The sequence below is a fragment of the Chiloscyllium plagiosum genome, unplaced genomic scaffold (genome assembly GCF_037043375.1).
Source record: "Chiloscyllium plagiosum isolate Xiang-an unplaced genomic scaffold, Cpla_swu_hap1 HiC_scaffold_36, whole genome shotgun sequence".
In the NCBI taxonomy this organism is placed as follows: Eukaryota; Metazoa; Chordata; class Chondrichthyes; order Orectolobiformes; family Hemiscylliidae; genus Chiloscyllium; species Chiloscyllium plagiosum.
In genome coordinates this window covers 1,461,661-1,483,454 of record NW_028270174.1, presented here as the reverse complement: position 1 = coordinate 1,483,454, position 21,794 = coordinate 1,461,661, and the positions used below count along the sequence as shown (strand labels likewise).

At 42.1% G+C, this 21,794-nt stretch overlaps 1 protein-coding gene across 3 annotated transcripts in view; it reads left to right on the top strand.

Annotated features, from left to right (window-relative positions):
• bdh2 (3-hydroxybutyrate dehydrogenase 2) overlaps positions 1–18,850 on the top strand; it is a 156,612-nt gene extending 137,762 nt beyond the window's left edge. For 2 of the 3 annotated variants that reach the window (XM_087979846.1, XM_087979847.1), the window contains 5 exons: positions 4,382–4,442; positions 6,279–6,392; positions 7,619–7,677; positions 13,932–14,024; positions 14,662–18,850. In XM_087979846.1, the coding sequence (XP_087835972.1) occupies positions 4,382–4,442; positions 6,279–6,392; positions 7,619–7,677; positions 13,932–14,024; positions 14,662–14,715 (381 nt within the window). In that variant the 3' untranslated portion in view covers positions 14,716–18,850. The remainder of the gene's footprint in view (positions 1–4,381; positions 4,443–6,278; positions 6,393–7,618; positions 7,678–13,931; positions 14,025–14,661) is intronic. The other variant, XM_087979848.1, reaches the window with a different exon arrangement.
• The last annotated feature ends 2,944 nt before the right edge of the window (positions 18,851–21,794 follow it).

The following is a 21,794-nucleotide window of genomic DNA, read 5'->3' as shown; positions in this document are numbered from 1 at the left end:
TCAGTACACGAGTCCTCAAACATCCTTTCTGCTACTGTAATACTATCCTTGACTAACAATGCCACACCTCCTCTTTTACCAGCTTCTCTGTTCTTACTGAAACATCTAAATCCCAGATCCTGCAACAACCATTCCTGTCCCTGCTCTACCCATGTCTCTGAAATTATCTGGCGTTGAAGTAGACACACTTCAAACCACCTTCCTGCTTGCCATTGCACTCTTGTGACCTTGAAACTATTTCTGACCTCACTACTCTCAACTTCTTTGGCATTGGAACTACAATTTAGATTCCCATTCCCCCTGCTGAATTAGTTTAAACCCTTCCAATTAGTATTAGCAAATTCCCCCCCCCCCCAGAATTTTGGTACTCCTCTGCTTCAGGTGTAGACCATCCTGTTTGTAGAGGTCCCACCCACTATCCCAGAATGGGCTCCAATTATCCATGTATCCAAAGCTTTCCCTTTTGCAATGTCCCTGTAGCTACAAGTTCAACTCCTCTGTCTCCCTATTCCTCACCTTACGCTGCATTGGTAACAAACCAGAGATGATAACTCTGTTTCTTCTAGCACTAAGCTTTCACCCTAGCTCCCTGAATTCTGCCTTACATCACCATCCCGTTTCCTACCTATGTCGTTAGTGCCTATGTGGACCATGACTTGGGCTGCTCCCCCTTCCCCTCAAGAATCCAGAAAACATGATCCGAGACATCACGAACCCTGATACTTGGGAGGCAACACACCAACTGTGAGTCTGTCTCATTCCCATAGAACCTCCTATCTGTCCACTTAACTATGGACTCCCAATGACTAATGCTTTGTTCCTCTTCCCCCTTGTCTTCTGAGTAACAAGGACAGACTGTGCCAGAGACCTATACTCCATGGCTTACCTCTGTTAAGTCCCCCCACCCCAACAGTATCCAAAACAGTATACTTGTTGTGGGGAATGGCCACACAGTTCCCTTTCCGTCCCCTGACTGTAATCCATCTACTTTCTTCTTGTACCTGAGGTGTGACTACCTCCCTGTAACTCCTCTCAATAACCCCCTCCGCCTCCTGAATGATCCAAAGTTCATCCAGCTCCCGTTCCCTAACGCGGTTTGTGCTACACATGTACCAGGCAATGACCATCTCCAATAGAATCAAACTTAGCACTGCCCCTTGACGTTCAATGGTATTACCATCACTGAATCAACATTCTTGGGGTGACCATTGACCAGAAACTAAACTGGATTAGCCATATAAATACAGTGGCTACAACAGCAGATCAAGAGCTAAGAATACTGCAGCAAGTAACTCACCTCCTCACTCCCCAAAGCCTGTCCACCATCTTCAAGTGTGATGGTACTATGGCTTTAAGAGCTGTATTTTATCCTTTTTTTTGAGAAAAAAGTTGAAACACATGTGACAAGCAGTCTGCTCCAAAGCCAATAACATAAACAGCTTTTGAGGTCTTGGGTTTTTTAAAAAAGGTTTGAACAATAGAAGTAGCCTGAATGGGTGTGGTTAAGCTCCTACAGAACCAGGGTTTTTAGTTTTAGTTTTTTCAGTGGCAGCTGTTGCAGGCACCTTGAAGCTGGGTTTAGAAGCTGCAGTACCTCTCCCTGTTACGCTGTCTCTCAGAGTTCTCTCTTAATGTTTTTTCTTCTTGGATTGAACAATTGCATGTGAGACAATCTATCTTACTGAATTTGCCTTTACCAAGGGTGAGTTTATGGGATGGTTCTATATTGGAACCATGATGTGGAAGTGCCAGTGTTGGACTGAAGTGGACAAAGTTAAAAATCACACAACACCAGGTTATAATCCGACAAGTTTATTTGAAATTACAAGCTTTCAGAGCGCTGTTCCTTTGTCCTTCGCTTACTGACAAAGGAGCAACTCTCCGAAAGCTTGTACTTCCAAGTAAACCTGTTGGAGTAGAATCTGGCATTTTTAACTATATTGGAACAATTACTGTTTATTATTTAAGTAATCTAGATTTTATTAAATTTTCCGATAGAGTTGTTGTTCCAAATCTTTCCTTTGTTGTATTTTAATGATAGTTTATGTATAAAGTGGGTTTTGCTTCAAAACTGGTAGTTTGAAATTGCAATGAAATTGCATCTGGAATGAAATGCCTGGCACATGCCTTTTAAGGTAAGAAAAGTTAGCGTCTAGGCTATCTTCATAATTATATTTTGAGATGGTTTGGTCTGATTCATAACACAAAACACAACTCAGGAGTGTGTTGGAATACTCCCCACTTTCCTGGATGGGGCCAGCTCCAACAACACTCAAGAAGCTTGACACCATCCAGGACAAAGCAGCCGCTTGATTGGCACCACATCCACAAACCTCCCCTCCCTCCACCACCAACACTCAGTAGCAGCGGAGTGTACTATCTACAAGATGAAGCACAGAAATTCAAAGATTGTTAGACAGCAACTTCCAAACACATAATCACTTCCATCTAGAAGGACAAGGGCAGCAGATACATGGGAACACCACTCCCTGCAAGCTCTCCCCAAGTCGCTTATCAGGAGAAAGTGAGGTCTGCAGATGCTGGAGATTAGAGCTGGAAATGTGTTGCTGGAAAAGCGCAGCAGGTCAGGCAGCATCCAGGGAACAGGAGAATCGACGCTTCGGGCATAAGCCCTTCTTCAGGAATGAGGAAAGTGTGTCCAGCAGGCTAAGATAAAAGGTAGGGAGGAGGGACTTGGGGGAGGGGCATCAGAAATGTGATAGGTGGAAAGAGGTCAAGGTGAGGGTGATAGGTCAGACTGGGGTGGGGGCGGAGAGGTCGGGAAGAAGATCTCAGGTTAGGAAGGCGGTGCTGAATTTGATGGATTTGACTGAGACAGGGTGGGGGGAGGGGAAATGAGGAAACTGGTGAAATCCGAGTTCATCCCTTGTGGTTGGAGGGTTCCTAGCCGGAAGATGAGGCGTTCTTCCTCCAACCGTCGTTTTGTTGTGGTCTGACGATGGAGGAGTCCAAAGACCTGCATATCCTTGGTGGAGTGGGAGGGGGAATTACGCACAACCCAGATGGCCTCCTTCTTCAAGGACCGCAATTTCCCCCCCCGACGTGGTCGACGATGCCCTCCACCGCATCTCTTCCACTTCCCGCTCCTCCGCCCTTGAACCCCGCCCCTCCAACCGCCACCAGGACAGAACCCCACTGGTCCTCACCTACCACCCCACCAATCTCCATGTACAGCGCATCATCCGCCGTCATTTCCGCTACCTCCAAACGGACCCCACCACCAAGGATATATTTCCCTCCCTTCCCCTATCAGCGTTCCGTAAAGACCACTCCCTCCGTGACTCCCTCGTCAGATCCACACCCCCCACCAACCCAACCTCCACTCCCGGCACCTTCCCCTGCAACCGCAGGAGGTGCAAGACTTGCGCCCACACCTCCCCCCTCACCTCCCTCCAAGGCCCCAAAGGAAACTTCCATATCCGCCACAGATTCACCTGTACCTCCACACATATCATCTATTGCATCCTCTGCACCCGATGTGGCCTCCTCTATATTGGGGAGACAGGCCGGCTACTTGCGGAGCGTTTAAGAGAACACCTCTGGGACACCCGGACCAACCCCTAACCCAACCACCCTGTAGCTCACCATTTCAATTCCCCCTCCCACTCCACCAAGGATATGCAGGTCTTTGGACTCCTCCATCGTCAGACCACAACAAAACGACGGTTGGAGGAAGAGCGCCTCATCTTCCGGCTAGGAACCCTCCAACCACAAGGGATGAACTCGGATTTCACCAGTTTCCTCATTTCCCCTCCCCCCACCCTGTCTCAGTCAAATCCATCAAATTCAGCACCGCCTTCCTAACCTGAGATCTTCTTCCCGACCTCTCCGCCCCCACCCCAGTCTGACCTATCACCCTCACCTTGACCTCTTTCCACCTATCACATTTCCGACGCCCCTCCCCCAAGTCCCTCCTCCCTACCTTTTATCTTAGCCTGCTGGACACACTTTCCTCATTCCTGAAGAAGGGCTTATGCCCGAAACGTCGATTCTCCTGTTCCCTGGATGCTGACTGACCTGCTGCGCTTTTCCAGCAACACATTTCCAGCCCAAGTCGCTAATCATCCTGGCTTGGAAATATCTCACTGTTCCTTCAGTGTCACTGGGTCAGAATCCTAGAATTCCCTCCCTAAGGGCATTGTGGGTCTACCTACAGCACATGGACTGCAGCGGTTCAAGAAGGCAGCTCACCCTCATCTTCTCAAGGGGCAACTAGGGACAGGACAACAAACGCTGGTCCAGACAGTGATACTCCTATCCCATGAGTAAATAAAACAAATTGCTGGCCCTCTCTGTTCCAATTATTATTTGAATCAGCATATTAATGTGTTTCTGTCATTGATTTTCTATTTAAATGCAGATGCTTACTCAGAAATCTGGCCATATCATCAACATGAGCTCAGTGGCATCCAGTATCAAAGGTAAATGATTTAGCACGATCACTAGGTCTCTCATGTTGACAAAACCTGGTCAGAATGCAGAACAGGCTGCCTTTTGGAGAAGTTCTGTCTTCAAGATTTTTTTTCCAAATGCATCACTTTAATGTTCACCTTTTGATTTGGATGCTTTTTGTCATGCAATACTGTAACAATTAATAATTCAGTTTTTTGTTGCCCCTCAGCTGATTACAACCAAGTCCAGGTCACCCGTCTCACTGCAATTGCTGACCTACACTGGGTCCTAGTTCCGTCGGGCAGAGATCCCAAAGTGGGGCGACAGCCTTAACTGGGGTGATATCTGATATCACAGGCTCCAAGGCAGTAGTGATTGGGGGGAACCCCATCTTTCCCCTCCTTCTCCTTCCCCATTGCTCTCTCACTGAAGAATCATAACCGGTTTTAAGCCTCAAACTGAGGTCACAGCGGGGAGAAGGTTTGGGAACCACTGACTTAGAGTTAACATTCTAATTCCTGTGTTTAAATATCTTAATGCCTCCTCCCATTCCCTATCCCTGTAATCTACAATCCTCCAAAACTCTCCACTTCTGTAATTCTGACTTGTTCTGTCAGCCTTTAGAAGCCATACAATTGTCCTCTGATGTTTCTCCACCTTAGATCTCTCATGTTTAATTCAGACCCCCCCCCATGACATATTGGAATATTCATAAAGATCCTGGGTATCTGAAACAAACCAAAAAAGAAATTGCTGAAGAAATACAGCAGGTCTGACAGCATTTACAGAGAGAAAACAGAGTTGCTTCAAGTTGAAATGTTAAGTTTGTTTCTTTCTCCGTAAATGCTGCCAGACCTGCTGAGTTTCTCCAACAATATCTGTTTGTTTATTTTGGAATGTCCAGCATTGGTTGAGGGATTTTTCAATATAGACGTACTTTGGTGAATCTGCCTATGCAGGTTATGTTTTTCAATATATGATGTGGAAGTGCTGATGTTAGACTGGGGTGGACAAAAATCACATGACACCAGGTTATAGTCCAACAGGGTTATTTGGCAGTACACTATTCCTTTGTCAGATAGCTAGTGGGGCAGGATCATAGGACACAGAATTTTAAGTAAAAGATAAAATTGTCATACACCGCTGTGGTGTACTGAACAAACAAGTCTTTAATCACTTTGAATGAGGGTGCAGGTTTCGATTGATTAATATGTAAATCCCAGAAATCCTTTCGAGTCACAGTCCCGAGATAACCTAAGGTTTTATAAAAAAGTGACATCCTAGCTCAGACAAAGAATTAAAGATGTGAGGTTAGAGTCTGTCTGTATCCCAGACTGGAGGCTCACATTGTTAAAAGTTCTTTTTTAAATACTTCATGAAACACTTACCAACTATTTTTAAATTTCTGTCTCGTTTTCTCTTGTACCCTTCTTACTGATTTTTAAAAACTCATTCTTTGCTTTATTTTTTACATTCGAACCAATTTTCTGACTAGCCAACTATCACAATTATATGACCTTTACTATTTTAGTTAACCACAGTTGGTCTGTGTACCCTGTAATTGCCCCTTTATTGTCTGCCACTATATCTCTATTAATTTACCCTTTAACCTAGTTTGACAATCCACTTTAGTCAGGTCTCTTTCATGTCCTCATTATTGACCTTAATTAAATTTTAAAATAGAGGTTCAATCCCACTTCTCTCCCTCAAACTGAATATAAAACTTGATCACATTGTGATCACTGGTCCCTAGCCATGTCCCAGGAATAGACAAAAGTTAATGTCCATTGGTTAAACTCTACAAAATGTCACGTGGATTTTTTGAGAGAAAAATTTTGTTAAACCTCTTTGTGTATTCTGTCCAGGTGTTGTAAACAGATGTGCATACAGCTCATCCAAGGCAGCTGTAATTGGATTGACCAAGTCTGTTGCTGCAGATTTCATTGAACAAGGTATCGTTTGCAACTGTGTATGCCCAGGTAATCATGAAGCTTTTTTTTAGCATTCTGTCAAATGTCTCCTGGTTGTAAAAGCTTGCCTGCCTTCATATATCACATGATATAATTATAACATTCCTATCCCTCACATTTGTACAACACAGTAATCCCCTGTACCCGTGGGGGGTTATGTTCCAGGACTCACTGCGGAAGGCCAACACTACAGATGGGAGCGAACCCATTGATTTAAATGGGAAACGTACCTTCCCAGCAGCCTCCTGGTCGCTGGTTCCAGAACGTTCCCTTTTATATGTTCCAGCCATGGTAAACCACAAGTAAGTGAAACCGTGGAAAACAATTCCACGGATACAAGGTCACCCTGTGTTACCGATCAATCCTTATGTCTTTGAATACATGAAAGCAACTTAACAGTAACCAAATTATTTTTTTAGATTTAAGGAGCTATGCAGGTTGCCTCCCTACACAACATTTTCTATGTTTTCAAGCATCTGTCATGTTGAAAAATACACAGTGTTTCATAAGGGCGGAGAAGGACCTGGCAGGAGCCAGGGTGAGAATAAAGGAAGGCAACTTCAGTTTGATGAAAGGAGTAGGATTTAAGGAAGTGTTTGAAAGTGCAGAGATAAGTGGCTGAAATTGCCTTTGCTGTGTTGATTCCACCCCACACACTCACTCGTGGAATAGAGTGATTCCAAGATCCATTTAAAAAAAGAACAAGCCCCAGGAACTACAGTTAACTTAATAAGAGATAGAAATGATAATGGAATTGTTATTTAAAGATTGAAAAATTTAGGAACTGAAAATATACTAAAGAGTAGTCAGCCCAGATTATAAAACATGTGCTTTTATTGCTCATGCTTGACAAATCTTTTTAAATAATTTTTAAAAGTGACAGGAAATGTAAATCAGTACCATAATTGTAATATATTTAATTTCTGAAAGGCAAATGCGCAAATGTATAATGGAGAAAGGAGAAGAAAGAGATATTGATGGGATGGGATGAGATGAGGTGTGTATGGTGCTGAGGGGAGGAGGGTTCCTGTGGAACATAAAGACTAATGGAGGGCAGTTGGCTTGCTGGCCTGTCCCTTTGTAAATTATGCAGTTCTATTAAGTGGTATGCTGTTTACCAGCTGTCAATACAGGCTTCATTTTCAGCACTTATACAAGGTATTTCTTATTACAAAATTAAATGTTACAAGCACATGGTGATTTTGCACAACATTTTATGTTGTTTTATTTCCAAGGTACTGTGGACACGCCATCCCTGAGAGACAGAATCCAAGCCAGGCCAAATCCTCAACAGGTAGATGTACAGGAACTATTCCCACTATACCGCACCTCCACCTTTAGTGACCTCTAATTTGATAGCTCTATTTTCAATTCATGATGCTTTAAATGGTGGTTTAGCCTTTGACAGATTAAGATTGCAGAAGTAGTGTGAGAGAATAAATGGTGAACATTGGCTTACTAATAAAGACGTGTGATAGAAGACATAAGAAAGGTTTTGTGCGGGGGAGATCGTGCCTTACCAACTTAATAGAATTCTTCAAGGAAGTGACCAAGTTGTTAGATGAAGGAAGGGCTGTTGATGTCATATACATGGACTTTAGTAAGGCATTTGATAAGGTTCCCCATGGTAGACTAATGGAGAAAGTGAAGTCACATGGTGTGCAGGGTGTTCTAGCTCGGTGGATAAAGAACTGGTTGAGCAACAGGAGACAGAGAGTAGTAGTTGAAGGGAGTTTCTCAAAATGGAGAAAGGTGACCAGTGGTGTTCCACAGGGGTCAGTATTGGGGTCACTTGTTTGTAATATACATAAATGATCTGGAAGAGGACACTGTTGGTATGATCAGCAAGTTTGCAGATGACACAAAGATTGGTGGAGTAGCAGAAAACATAAGGGTCTGTCAGAGAATACAGGAGAATATAGACTGGAGAGTTGGGCGGAAAAGTGGCAGATGGATTTCAATCCAGACAAATGTGAGGTGATGCATTTAGGCAAGACTAATTCTACAGCGAATTATACAATGAACGGAAGAGCCTTGGGAAAAGTTGATGGGCAGAGTGCAGGTCCATTGTACCCTGAAGGTTGCTGCATAGGTGGATAGAGTGGTCAAGAAGGCATATAGTATGCTTGCCTTCATTGGACGGGCTATTGAGTATAAGAGCTGGCAGGTCATGTTAAAATTGTATAGGACGTTGGTTCGGCCACATTTAGAATACTGTGTACACCAATGGATTAGGCTCGGATAGCTTCAGTGTGGATAGGGGCTGCCGTCAGGGATGTCCTCTCTCACCATTGCTATTTTCGCTAATAACTGGGCCACTAGCAGAAGCTATATGGGCTGATCCTAATATAACGGCCCCGAGGATTGGTACAGGTAAACATAAAATTACCCTTTATGCAGATGATGTTCTCCTATTCCTCAGTAATCCCCTGATATCTGTGCCTCGCTCAATCCAAAGTTATTAAGACATTTAATGCATTCTCAGGCTATAAAATTAATTTCTCAAAATCGGAGGCTATGCCAATGGGTGGCCTTGCTATGATACCCCACTTTGTGGACGGATCCCACTTTCCCTTTCGGTGGTCCCTGGAGGGTTTCTTATATTTAGGCATTTTTATTACCCCAGTATTTGGTCAGTTATACAAGGCTAACTTAGTGCATTTACTGGAAAGGATAAGGCAGGACCTCCAGCGATGGGGAGACCTTCCAATTTCCTGGCTAGGTACAATAGCACTAATTAAAATGAATGTCCTGCCCCGTCTTCTATACCCTATGAGAATGCTTCCGGTAATGCTGCCGAGGCTGGCACTACGTAAATTATATGGCTGGCTGGGTTCCTTTATCTGGAATCATAGATGGCCCCTCATTAAGCTGAAGAAGCTACAGCTTCCACAGGCAAGGGGAGGATTGGATTTCCCAGATTTTAGGAATTATCAGTTAAGTTCCCTATTAAGTTACATAGCTGATTGGGTCTTGTCTGACCTGCAATCAATCTGGCTGGACATCGAGGCTTCTGAAGTAAAATGCCCACTTATTAACCTTTTATTTTCAGACAAGAGGAAAATCATCACGGATCACTGTAAAAATCCAATAATACTAAACACAATTAAAGCTTGGAATATAATGTGGCAAAATGGGGGCAACTCACATAAAACATCCCCCTATGCTCCGATAGTGGGAGCATGGGGATTTCAACTGGGGTTTACAGATGCCACTTTCAAACTCTGGAGATCCAGGGATATCTCCTGTTTAGGGGATCTGTTTAAAGAAGGGGTCCTGATGTCTTTTGAACAGCTGCGTCAGAAATTCGGATTACCTAATGGAGACCTCTTTCGATACTTCCAAATTCGAGATTACAAACAGAAGAAGACTACGTTACTAGATAGTCTTTATAAATCAGACAGAGAATGTAGAGTGCTATGGCCAATGGGGGTATCTTCCGTCAGTACTATTTATCATTTACTACATGATGAAGTATCGGGAGATATGGACAATCTGCTTAAGACATGGGATCAGTATTTGGGACTGGAAATCTCTATAGAAGCGTGGAATGACATTTGGGAAAACGCCAGAAGAATCACCATCTGCAACAGAACCCAGGCCATTCAGTTGAAGATACTTCACAGGGCCCATATAGCACCGGATCGATTGGCAAAATTTAAGGCAGGAGCATCTCAATGTGTCCCAAATGTAAAATAGAGGTGGACACTCTTGTACATTGCCTATGGGCCTGTCATAAGATCCATAGATATTGGACTAAAGTAGTAAGTGCTCTGACAGAAATCTTAGGAACGGAAATTAGAGTGGACCCTGTATCGCTCCTTTTGGGCTTTTCAAACTTACCCTCCCTGGATATACACGGGAAGAGATTATTTTCTATTCTCTCTTTCTGTGCAAGGAAAAATACTTTGGTAAACTGGGTGGCTGAAGGCCGCCCTGGACTTTCGAATTGGCACAGACTAATCATGGACTGTATTCCCCTTGACTTCCTTACAAATATGGTGCACCAAAAGACCGAATTATTCCATAAAATATGGCAGCCCTTCTTGAATAACATAAATACAGATATTTCGGCCATCCTAACAAGGGCTTTTATTTAAATGAGATGGCGAATCTGGCTGGTCCGGGGCCCCTTGGGGGAGGAATCCCGCACGAATACGGGTTTTGTTACGATGTTAATACATTTCGAGCATGTATCTCACTACCCAATTTCTGTGTTATACGTCATTTTTTTTTTCTTTCTTTTATTTGAATAATGAAAGAGACTTAATTATACACTCTGGTTAGTTGTAGATTAGATTAGTAATTAGTTGAGTTTTGTTTTTTTTCTCGGTATTTTTCTTTTGTTAAATTTTGGTTATTATTTATTTAAGATTTAATTGTGTATCAATGTTTATACTTGGGATTTTTTTTTAATTTTTGTCAACTTGTAAAAATATGTTAAATTTTCAATTAAATTATCTATAAAAAAAGAATACTGTGTACAGTTCTGGGCGCCACACTACCAAAAGGATGTGGACGCTATGGAGAGGGTGCAGAGAAGGTTTACAAGGATGTTGCCTGGTATGGAAGGTGGTAGCTATGAAGAGAGGATGAGTACGGTAGGTTTATTTTCATTAGATAAAAGAAGATTGAGGGGGGACCTGATTGAGGTTTACAAAATCATGAAGGGTATAGACAGGGTGGATAGAGACAAGCTTTTTCTCAGGGTGAAGGATTCAATAACGAGAGGTCACGTTTTCAAGGTGAGAGGTGGAACATTTAAGGGGGATACATGCGGCAAGTACTTCACACAGAGGGTGGTGGGCATTTGGAACGCATTGCCAGCAGAGGTGGTAGAAGCAGGCACGGGAGATTCATTTAAGATGCGTCTGGACAGATGCATGAGTAGGTGGGGAGCAGAGGGATACAGATGCTTAGGAATTGACCGACAGGTTTAGATAGTACATTTGGATCGGCTCAGGCTTGGAGGGCCCAAGGGCCTGTTCCTGGGCTGTAAATTCTCTTTGTTCTTTCTTTTTTTGTTAAAAATTCAGGCAGGTTGGTGATAGGGATCAGATCAACACTGGGATCTACCTGACAATATGGAAATTGCCTGGGTATGTCCTGAATATAAAAAGCAGGACAAATCCAATCCGGCCAATTACTCTATTAGTCCACTTTTGATCATCAATAAAGTGATGGACGATGTCATCAACAGTGCTATCAAGCAGTACCTGCTCAGCGACGCCCAGACCTCATTACAGCCTTGGGTCAAACATAGACAAAAGAGCTGAATTCCAGAGGGAGGGGGAGAGGGACAGCCCTTGACATCAAGGCTGCATTTGACCGAGTGTGGCATCAAGGAGCCCTGGCAAAACTAGAGTCAATGAGAATCAGGGACAAACACTGTGATGTTTGGAGTCATATCTGGTGCATAGGAATCTGGTTGTGGTTGTTGGAGGTCAGTCATCTCAACTTGAAGACATCTCTGCAGGAGTCCCTCAGGATAGTGTGCTAGGCCCAACCATCTTCAGCTGCTTCAACAACAGCCTTCCCTCCATCATAAGGTTAGAAATGCGGATGTTCACCAACGATTCCACAATGTTCAGCGCCATTCGCGACTCCTCAGATTCTGAAGCAGTCCATGTTCAAATGCAATAAGTTCTGGACAATATCCAGGCTTGGGCTGACAAATGGCAAGTGACATTTGTGCCACACCAATGCCAGGCTATGGCTATCTCCAATAGGAGACAATCTGATCACCACCCCTTGACATTCAATGGTGTTACCATCACTGAATTCCCCACTATCATTTAGTAGGGTGTTTGGGCTGGGCCTCAGGTTTCTACAATTTAAATCCGTTTCTTAAATGAGGGGAGTGAAAGCATGGTGACAAAATTCACAGCTAATATGTCAGTGGGTTGGAAAGTATATTGTAAAGAAGACAAAAGGAAGTTGAGAACTTCATACAGATAGGTTGAGTGAGTGGGTGAGGAAAACGTGATGATGTTCACTTTATTAGGAAAAGTGAGAAAGCAAATATTTACTTAAAGAACAACTGCAGAATTTCAAAGTGCAGAAGATTTAGATGTTTTGAAACAGAATGTAATCGAGAAGGTTAATGGATGCTATACTTTATTACATGATCAACTGAACACAAAAGTAAAGATATTATGTTTTAGTTACATAGGGCATTGGTGGCACCACATCGCGAATACTGTGTGCAGTTTTTGATCTCTTTATCTAAAGAATTATGTAAATACATTGGAGGGGGCTCAGGGGAGGTTTATTTCATCACTAATAAACAAGAGAAATTGGTGGAAAAACTCAGTAGGTCCGTGTAAAGAGAGAAACAGTATCAACATTTCGCATCCAGTGACCATTCTTCAGAACTCCCTCCAACCCCAACAAAAACCTTTAAAATTAGGTGTCGCCCGTGTAGGACAGTGATGAGGAGAAACTTCTTCTCTCAAAGGATGTGTGACTTCAGAACTCTCTGCCTCAGAAGGTGTGGAAGTGTGGGGACCTTGAATAACTGAAAGATAAAGATGGATATATTCTTATTAGGCATAGCAATCAAAGTTATTGGGTTTAAGTAGAAACACAAACATATCAGCCATGATTTTATTGAATGGTGGACCACACAGACAGGCCTAATGCCCTACCTCAGCTCCTAATTCATTGGCTGAGGAGACAGGAAGTATATGGACATTCATAAACTAGGTGGGTTTTCATGGTCACACTGAACAAGATCTTAATTTCAGATTTATGAATTGATTTTAAATTCACCAGCTGCTGTAATGGGATTTGAATCCATGTACCTAGAGCATTAGCCTGGCCTTGGAAGTTTTGATCCAGAATTATCACCATATAACCAAGACCTCAAGTTCAGTACCAGGCTCAGTGCTTACAGGGGAGTAATGAGCAGTTAATTGCTGAGCAGGTGCTGCTTGATAGCACTGTTGATGACACTTTGCATCACTTCACTGGCAATTGAGAGTAGACTGATGGGGCAGTAATTGGTTGGATTGAATTTGTGTACAGACATAGCTGAACCACATTGTCAGGTAGATGCCAGTGTTGTAACAGTAGTGGAACAGCTTGGCAAGGGGAGTGGCAAGTTCTGGAGCATAAGTCATTGCCAGGCTTTGTAGTATCCAGTGCCTCCAACCATTTCTTGATGCCACGTGGAGTGAATCACATTGGCTGAAGACAGGTTTCTGTAATGTTGGGACCACTGGAGAAGACTAGGACACTGTCTGATCTTCTTACCATAGTCCTATATCTTCCAATGTTTGATTTATCCAATTTTCACTTTAAAGATGAGTCATATCTTCAGCTATCTCTGTGGCAATGTTTTCTTGCCCTATAGTAAGTTTTTAAATCTATATTAAAGTCTGATCATGGTTCTTACTGTTGATCAGCTTTGAATATTCATTGCCACTAAATCTGTTCCTATGTTACGAAAATCTATCTAGAGACTTTAGCAAGACTGTGATAGCAAGATTTCTTTATGGTTTTTATGTAATGTTGTATGTTTAACACTGGCTATTTCCTCCTACTCAGGCTTTGAAAGATTTCCTGGGAAGGCAGAAGACCGGTCGAATGGCCACTGCTGAGGAGGTGGCTCACCTTTGTGTATATCTGGCATCTGATGAAGTATGTAGTAAACCAGTGACTTAAAAGCTGTTCTGTTCATGTACAGATGTATAACATACCCTGAAAATGTAGATTCTGGAATGAGTATGGTGGCTGCAATGTCCCTTTGGAATAAATGTGAAAAATTCCATATTCCAAAGTTCAGAAAATCTTAGGCTGGAAGACCCAAGATCTCTGGGTGCTATCCTGGTGGAAAATCCCACCCAGAGATTTCTAGTTTAAGATGATTAACTTCAGAGCAGAATTCAGCAATCATTTAAACTTTGTGAAATCCAGGACAAAAGCACACGGACATTTGCACACAACCAGGAGTTGTCAGTACGACTGTATCTTTAGGATTTACCAATCAATGAGGGACTAGGAAGAGCCCTATCAAAAATCTTAACCCACACATTCAAACAGATCAATGGAAAGGACCGATTGGCCTAAGCTTTGAGAGTTCGATTGGTATTTGGACCCCATGCTAGAGATCTCTTGATAAAAGCAATGTAAACAGAATTATTCTTAGGACTGGATAATATCTTAGTGTCACATAGAGTCAGAAGCAAGTCCAGCATTCAGGTTGCCCTCAGATTAAAGACTGGTGGTGAATGTCAGTTCCAAATTATAAGACAATTTTGTTTATTTGTCTTTGCAGTCGGCCTATGTGACTGGAAAAGAATTTATCATCGATGGAGGATGGAGCTTATGAACGTTGTATTGCCATGAATGGTGAATAATGCAATGATCTATCATCAAAACTAGATTGTGTTTGGTGATGACGTAGACTGGATGTGGTATTCTTTCAATTATGAATGGATAATGTAATTTTCAGTTCTGTAAATTTGATATTGATTTTTTTTTTCAACAACTCTCCATATAGGACCTTAAGCAACTGCCTACTTCTTGCCAAAAGTATATCTACCTGATGAAATTTCCAAATCCGATTGTGAGCATTGGAAACTTACATTTATAAAAACAGCCAATCGGGAATAATACAGCAGTGAAGGAGGCCATTCAGCCCATGTGTTTGTGCTGGCTCTGAAACAGCAATCCAGTTGGTGCCACTCCCCTGTCCTCCCCCCACCTCCCTTCAAATAGTTATCAAAGTTATCGTTGTTGTTGAATCCACTTCTATTACCCTCTTGAAGAATTCATTTCAGATCCTAACTTGCTGCATAAAACATATTTGTTTCTCATCTTGTCTCTGGTTCATTGCCAGTGCTCTTAGACTGTGGGTCTTGATGATCGAGATTTATTTACCTCACTGTTTTGTAACAAGTCTTCCCTTAACCTTCTCTGCTTTAAGGACAGCAGCCCCAGTTTCTCCTGGTTTTCCACATAACTAAAAATGTTTACTCCATTCCAGAATCTACATTTTCAGGGTATGTTATACATCTGTACATGAACAGAACACCACTCAGCAAAAAAAAATTACGTTTATATAGTACCTTTCCTCACCACTGGACATTGCTTGTTCCAACCAGTTAAGTACTTCTTAAATGAAGTGCAGTCACAGGTGTAATGTGAGACATACACCAACCAATTTGCTCACAGCAAGATCCTGCAAACAGCAGTGTGATATTGACTGGGTAAATACAACCATTGAATCTTTTTGTGATTTTTGACAGAAAATTATTGACCATGACACCTTGGAGACTCCCCCTCGGTTTTTTTCCAAATAGTGTAATGAGATCTTATTAATGCAGCCGAGATAGCAAGCTGAGCCTCAGTTTGGTATCCTACCCAAAAGGCTGACCTCCACACAGTACAGCACACCTTCAGTACTACACTGAGCTGACAGCTTTGCTTTTTGTGCTCAAATCTTGAAGTGGAAGTTGAACCTTTAAAGTGCTGTTAACTGAGCCGGAATTCACACTTTAAAGGCAGATTGTAAATTGTGCCAACAACCTCCACAGTTTCCACTTGTACATCCCTTAGAAAACCAAGAATGCATTCCATCCAGACCAGATGGTTTGTATTGTTACCTTGGTAGTATCCCCTTCTGTAATATTGCTCAAAAAGACATATTTGATCAAAGGCACATCGGTTGTCAGTTAGGTTGGCAGTGTGACATACCTACACATGTTGGAAGCTATATCTATCAATACACAGGACCCTGTTCTTTACAGACAGAAAGAACACATCCATGTACTGCACCTGTTTATACTCAACAAAATACATGACTGGTTAAAGCATTGCTCAAAAAAGAAACCAATCAGAGAAAACCTTCCTGGTTTAAAATGTAAACAAAGCTTGGCAGTTAACTGTCACTTATTAATTAGTGAATTCTCCATGCAATGCATTTACCAATCAATGTCTACTAACCAATCAATCAGCACTCTCTTCTCACACAGTAGGTTTGTTTTCCCCTTTTTTGGTATTTCTTTCTGAATTGTCCTGATTGCAACATGAAAAGCTTTTACCAAAAGTGCCTTTCTCAGCAATACTTAATTCTGTCAAATACCTATTCCCTTCTTTAGTGAATGAAAATATTATATCATTTAACTCTTCACACAAGACTATTTCCTTTTCATCCCTAATTAACTAGACACATCCTTTGATTATCCTTTCCACTATTTAGAGTCATAGAGATGTTTAGCACGGAAATGGACCCTTCGGTCCATCTCGTCCATGCCGACCAGATATCCTAATCTAATCTAGTCCCATTTGCCAGCACTTAGCCCATATCCTCTAAACCCTTCCTATTCTTATACCCATCCAGATGCCTTTTTAAATGTTGTCATTGTACTCACCTCCACCACTTCCTCTGGCAGCTCATGCCATACACGCACCACCCTCTACATGAAAAGTTGCCTCTTAGGTCTCTTTTATATCTTTCCCCTCTCACCCTAAACCTCTGCCCTCTCGTTCTGGACTCCCCGACCCCAGGGAAAAGACTTTGTCTATTTATCCTATCCATGCCCCTAATGATTTTATAAACCTCTATAAGGTCACCCCTCAGCCTCCGACGCTCCAAGGAAAACAGCCCCAGCCTGTTCAGCCTTTCCCTAAGCTTCCTATAGCTAAACATTTATATGTTTATAAAACAGTTTTAAATTATCTTTAGTGTTATTTGTTGACCTATTCTCTTCATCCGCTTTGACTGTCATTTCCTTTTCCATTTTCACCCTGCTTCTTTGATGTTTATTGTAAGTTTGCCTTTTTTTCCTGTTTCACTTTAATCTCTGTGGCTCAGAGATTCCAATGACCATAGTCATTTTTGCTTTATAGACTGGAGTTATACACAGGGACCATGCAGAAAACCCGACCTAGCTAAAATCCGAACAAAACTGGCTGGGAAACTGAGAATTCCAATGTGCAGTTCCCCTGAATATGGATTTCACCAAAAAAACCCATCAAAGTTGGAGAATTTGGAAGATTCTGGTATAACGTAGCCAGGAGAGGTTAGAAAATTAAAGAACCTACTCTAACCCTGGGAAACTATTAAACTGAACTGCCAAATCAGTACTAATGAACTCTGCTCACTTTCTCAATCTAGCTTCTGATAATTGGAGCCCTGAATATCATTACTGTAAAGTTTTTACATCTTTCTGTGACCTAATCCTCTCCAGTCCATTTCTAGGTGCCACACTTTGGTAAGCATGTTAGAAAGGACATAGAAAGATCCATGACCATCATTCTCGGACTGAGGAACATCAGTTACAAAGATGTATTGGAAACATTAAAACAGTTTTTCTTGGTGAAGGGGGAGGGACAATATGTTGGAGAGACCTGAATAGGGTAAATATAAAGAACCTGCTTCCAGTTGTGAATCAATCAGGAACAAAAGGCACGAGATTGAAAGGTAATTGGCAAAGGAAGTGAAGCAACAAGTTGTTCACACAGTGAGTGGGTAGGAATTAGAATGGGTGCTGAGACTGTGGGAGAGGCAGGTTCAATCAAAAAGGTTTTCCATAGTTATAGGGAGCTGGTGCAGAGGCGATGAGCAGTTCTGTGATTAACTTCCCACTTTTGGTAGGTCTGTAGTATACACCAGCAATGTAAGAGCTCATCTATTGTCTCCTAATTCAAAGCAATGTCTCCTATCTTTGACCCCTCAGATGCATTGTCATTTTTCGCACAGCAACTGTACCTTTGTTTGAAACTGTCAAACCCCCTCTTTTACTTTCCATATCGTTTCAGCATATATTATAGTTAGGGGATTTCTGTTTAAGTTAGGTCCCTGTTTGTAATCCCATGTGACAAGATGCATCTTTAGTTACTGTACTCCCCATGTCTACACATACATGCTGCCCAATTTTGATCTCCTCTGCCTTTGGCTGATCCCTTCTACCTTATTCTATTGCTGTTCTCCCCTCCAACCTTCTGTACACCTCCTTCCTAAAGCTTTATTCCAGTGCCCCCTTCCCCATTTCTTCACCCCTAAAGTCTTTATCACAGCATTAGTTAACCATCCTTTGTGAACATTGATGTAGTCCTATCAAGATGCAACACTTTCCCACTGCTCCTGATTGGTTCTAAACAATCAGAAATCTTCCATTGTGCTGCATTTTCCACCAATCTCCCTTAATGCATGTTCCCATATTCAGTAGCTGCAACTGTTTTACTTTTGGTCATTTGTTGAATGTTAACCATAGCTGCTGGGTGTTGATGTGTCTGTTTGCAATTTGGTGTAAAATATAAGTAAACATCTTGGCAATATGTCAGTGACTGAAATAATTTGAGCAGACTGGGACTTACTTCTGGAGAAGAAAAGGGCAAGAGGAAAACTGATGAATCTTTTAAAATTACAAAGTGATTTGATAAATTAGATGTGTGGAAATTGTTTCTGCATGTGAGCAAATTATGGAAGAGAGTGAGTAAATAAAAGCAAACTGCTCCTACATTTGTGTTCCTGCTTGTTAATTTCTCTTCAAGCTTCTTGAATTCTGACTGCAAGATCCCTCTTTCTACCTGACACCCTGATTCTGCTCAGGCCCACTGCTGCTTCCCAAATCCAGTCATCTCTGTCAAGTAAGTGACAGGCCTCAAACCCAGGCCTCCATTTATTTTCTGCCTTATGCTCCCAGAGTCAGGATGTTATATCTTTGTTTATTCCTGCAGATAGCAATGTCTACTCATTACATATTAATGTCTATCCAAAAAGAAATGTATTGTTCGGGTTAAAAGTTAGTATTTGAATTTATTTTCAAAAATATGAACGCATATGTATATATAACAAACTAATTATCTATCAAAATGATTAGGTTTTTTCTCCACTAACAGTACAATCAGTTTTACCAGTCACATAGTTAGAGACTGGTATAATATATTGGCCATTCTGCTGGATTCAGAATACTCTCAATCCCCGATTTTTATTTTTCAAACAACATGGTTCCAAGATATCTTGAGTATAAGGCAGGTATTCACAAATTTTCATCCATTTAGCATTTCAAAAGATATAAAAATGAATGAAATCTATTTTATATAGGGGGAAGGATGGTCCAATGGCACTATTAATTCAGAAACTCAATTAATGTTCTGGGGATATGGACAGATGGTGAAATTTGAATTCAATAAAATACCTAAAATTAAAGATCCACTGATGATCATGGAAACCCATCTGGTTCACTAATGCCCTACAGGGAAGGAAATCCGCTGACTTACTGTTCTGGCCTTTAGGTGACTCCAGACCCACAGCAATATGGTTGACTTTTAACTGCCCTGTGGGCATTTAGGGATGGGTGATAAATGGCTCTTCAGTGATGCCTACATCCCAATCTGGTTCACTAATGTGTTTCAGGGAGGAAATCTTCCATCGTTACCTAGTCTGTCCTACAAGTGACACCAGACCAACAACAACATGCTTTGAGTCTAAACTCTGAAAGTGCCTAGCAAGCACTATAGTTGTATCAATCTCTATGAAGTATCAAAAGAAATTAAACTGGATGGACCTAGGCATTGGAAATGACAATAGCAGAAACACCCACTCACCCATTACCATCAAGCTAGGGGATCAACCCTGGTTCAATGAAGAGTATAGGAGGGCTTGCCAGGAGCAGAACAAGCATACCTGATGATGGGGTATCAACCTGGTGAAGCCACCAAGCAGCATAAGCAGCAAGTGATAGAGCTAAGCGATCCCACAAAGAGCAGATCAGATCTAAGTCCTGCCACATCCAATCATGAATGGTGGTGGACAATTAAACAACTCACTGGAGGAGGCTCCACAAATATCTCCATCCTTAATGATGGAAGAGCCCAACACATCAGTCAAAAGATAATGCTGACGCTTTCACAGTAACCTTCAGACAGAAATACCGAGTGGATGATCCATCTTGTCCTCCTCCAGTGGTCCCCAGCATCACAGCTACAGTTTTCACCTGATTTGATTCACTCCTTATAATGTCAAAAACTGTTGGAGACACTGGATACTGCAAAGGCTGTGGACCCTGACAACATTCCTGCAATAGTACTGATGACTTCTGCTCCAGAAGTTGCCACTCCCCGAGACAAGCTGTTCCATTTACAGTTGCAGTACTGGCTTCTACCCAACAATGTGGAAAATTGCCCAGGTAAGTCCTCCACACAAAAAAGCAGGACAAATCCAACCTGACTAATTACCACCCTCTTAGGCTACTCTCGATCATCAGTAAAGTAATGGAAGGTATCATCAACAGTGCTGTCAAGCAGCATCTTCTCAGCAACAGCTCAGTGATGCCCAGGGCCACTCAGCTCCAGACCTCATTACAGCCTTGGATCAAACATGGACAAAAAACAAAATTTGAACAAAACAGGTTTGTCTTCATGAGCCTGCTCCACCATTCAATGGGATCATGGCTGGTCTGATGTTCCTCATGTCCACTTTCCTACCCTTGCCCTGTAAATCCTGATTTCCTTCTTGATCAAAGTTTTGTCTTAGCCTGAAGTGTACACAAATCATACCTATTGGTCACTATTTGCACTGTTAGCTCATAAATGTTTTGTTTCAGAATGGAATAAAAATAAAGTTTAACCTGTTATCAATTTTCTGTATTCTTGTACAATTTCTTGTACCGATTTCTTGGTTCACACACCTGTCCCTTCGTTTCATTTTTGTGTAACATTCAGTCATCACTAACCTGCACTCCTACCTGCTGCTTACAGCTCCATGTAACCGAACCTACTCCAACCCCCCACTATTTAGTATAAAGCCCTATTTATAGCTTTAGTTATGTGATTCGCCAGGACTCTGATTCAAGTGGATAAATTGGAAGAAAGTAACTCAAGTGAATATTGAACCCTGAGAGGATGCTTAAAAATGTGTTGCTGGAAAAGCGCAGCAGGTCAGGCAGCATCAAAGGAGACATTTGCAGACTAGGTGACATCCTCAGTGTTTGTGAGCCTCCTGTGAAGCGCTTCTGTGATCTTTCCTCCAGCATTTATAGTGATTTGTCTCTGCCGCTTCCGGTTGTCAGTTCCAGCTGTCCGTTGCGGTGGCCGGTATATTGGGTCCAGGTCGATGTGTTTATTGATTGGATCAGTGCCATGCCTCGAGGAATTCCCTGGCTGTTCTGTTTGGCTTGTCCTATAAAAGGAGAAAGTGAGGACTGCAGATGCTGGAGATCAGAGCTGAAAATGTGTTGCTGGAAAAGCGCAGCAGGTCAGGCAGCATCCAAGGAGCAGGAGAATTGACGTTTCGGGCATGAGCCCTTCTCGACTCAAACGTCGAGTCTCCTTGTCCTATAATAGTAGTGTTGTCCCAGTAGAATTCATGTTGCTTGTCATCTGCGTGTGTGGCTACTAAGGATAGCTGGTCATGTCGTTTCGTGGCTAGTTGGTGTTCATGGATGCGGATCGTTATGTAGT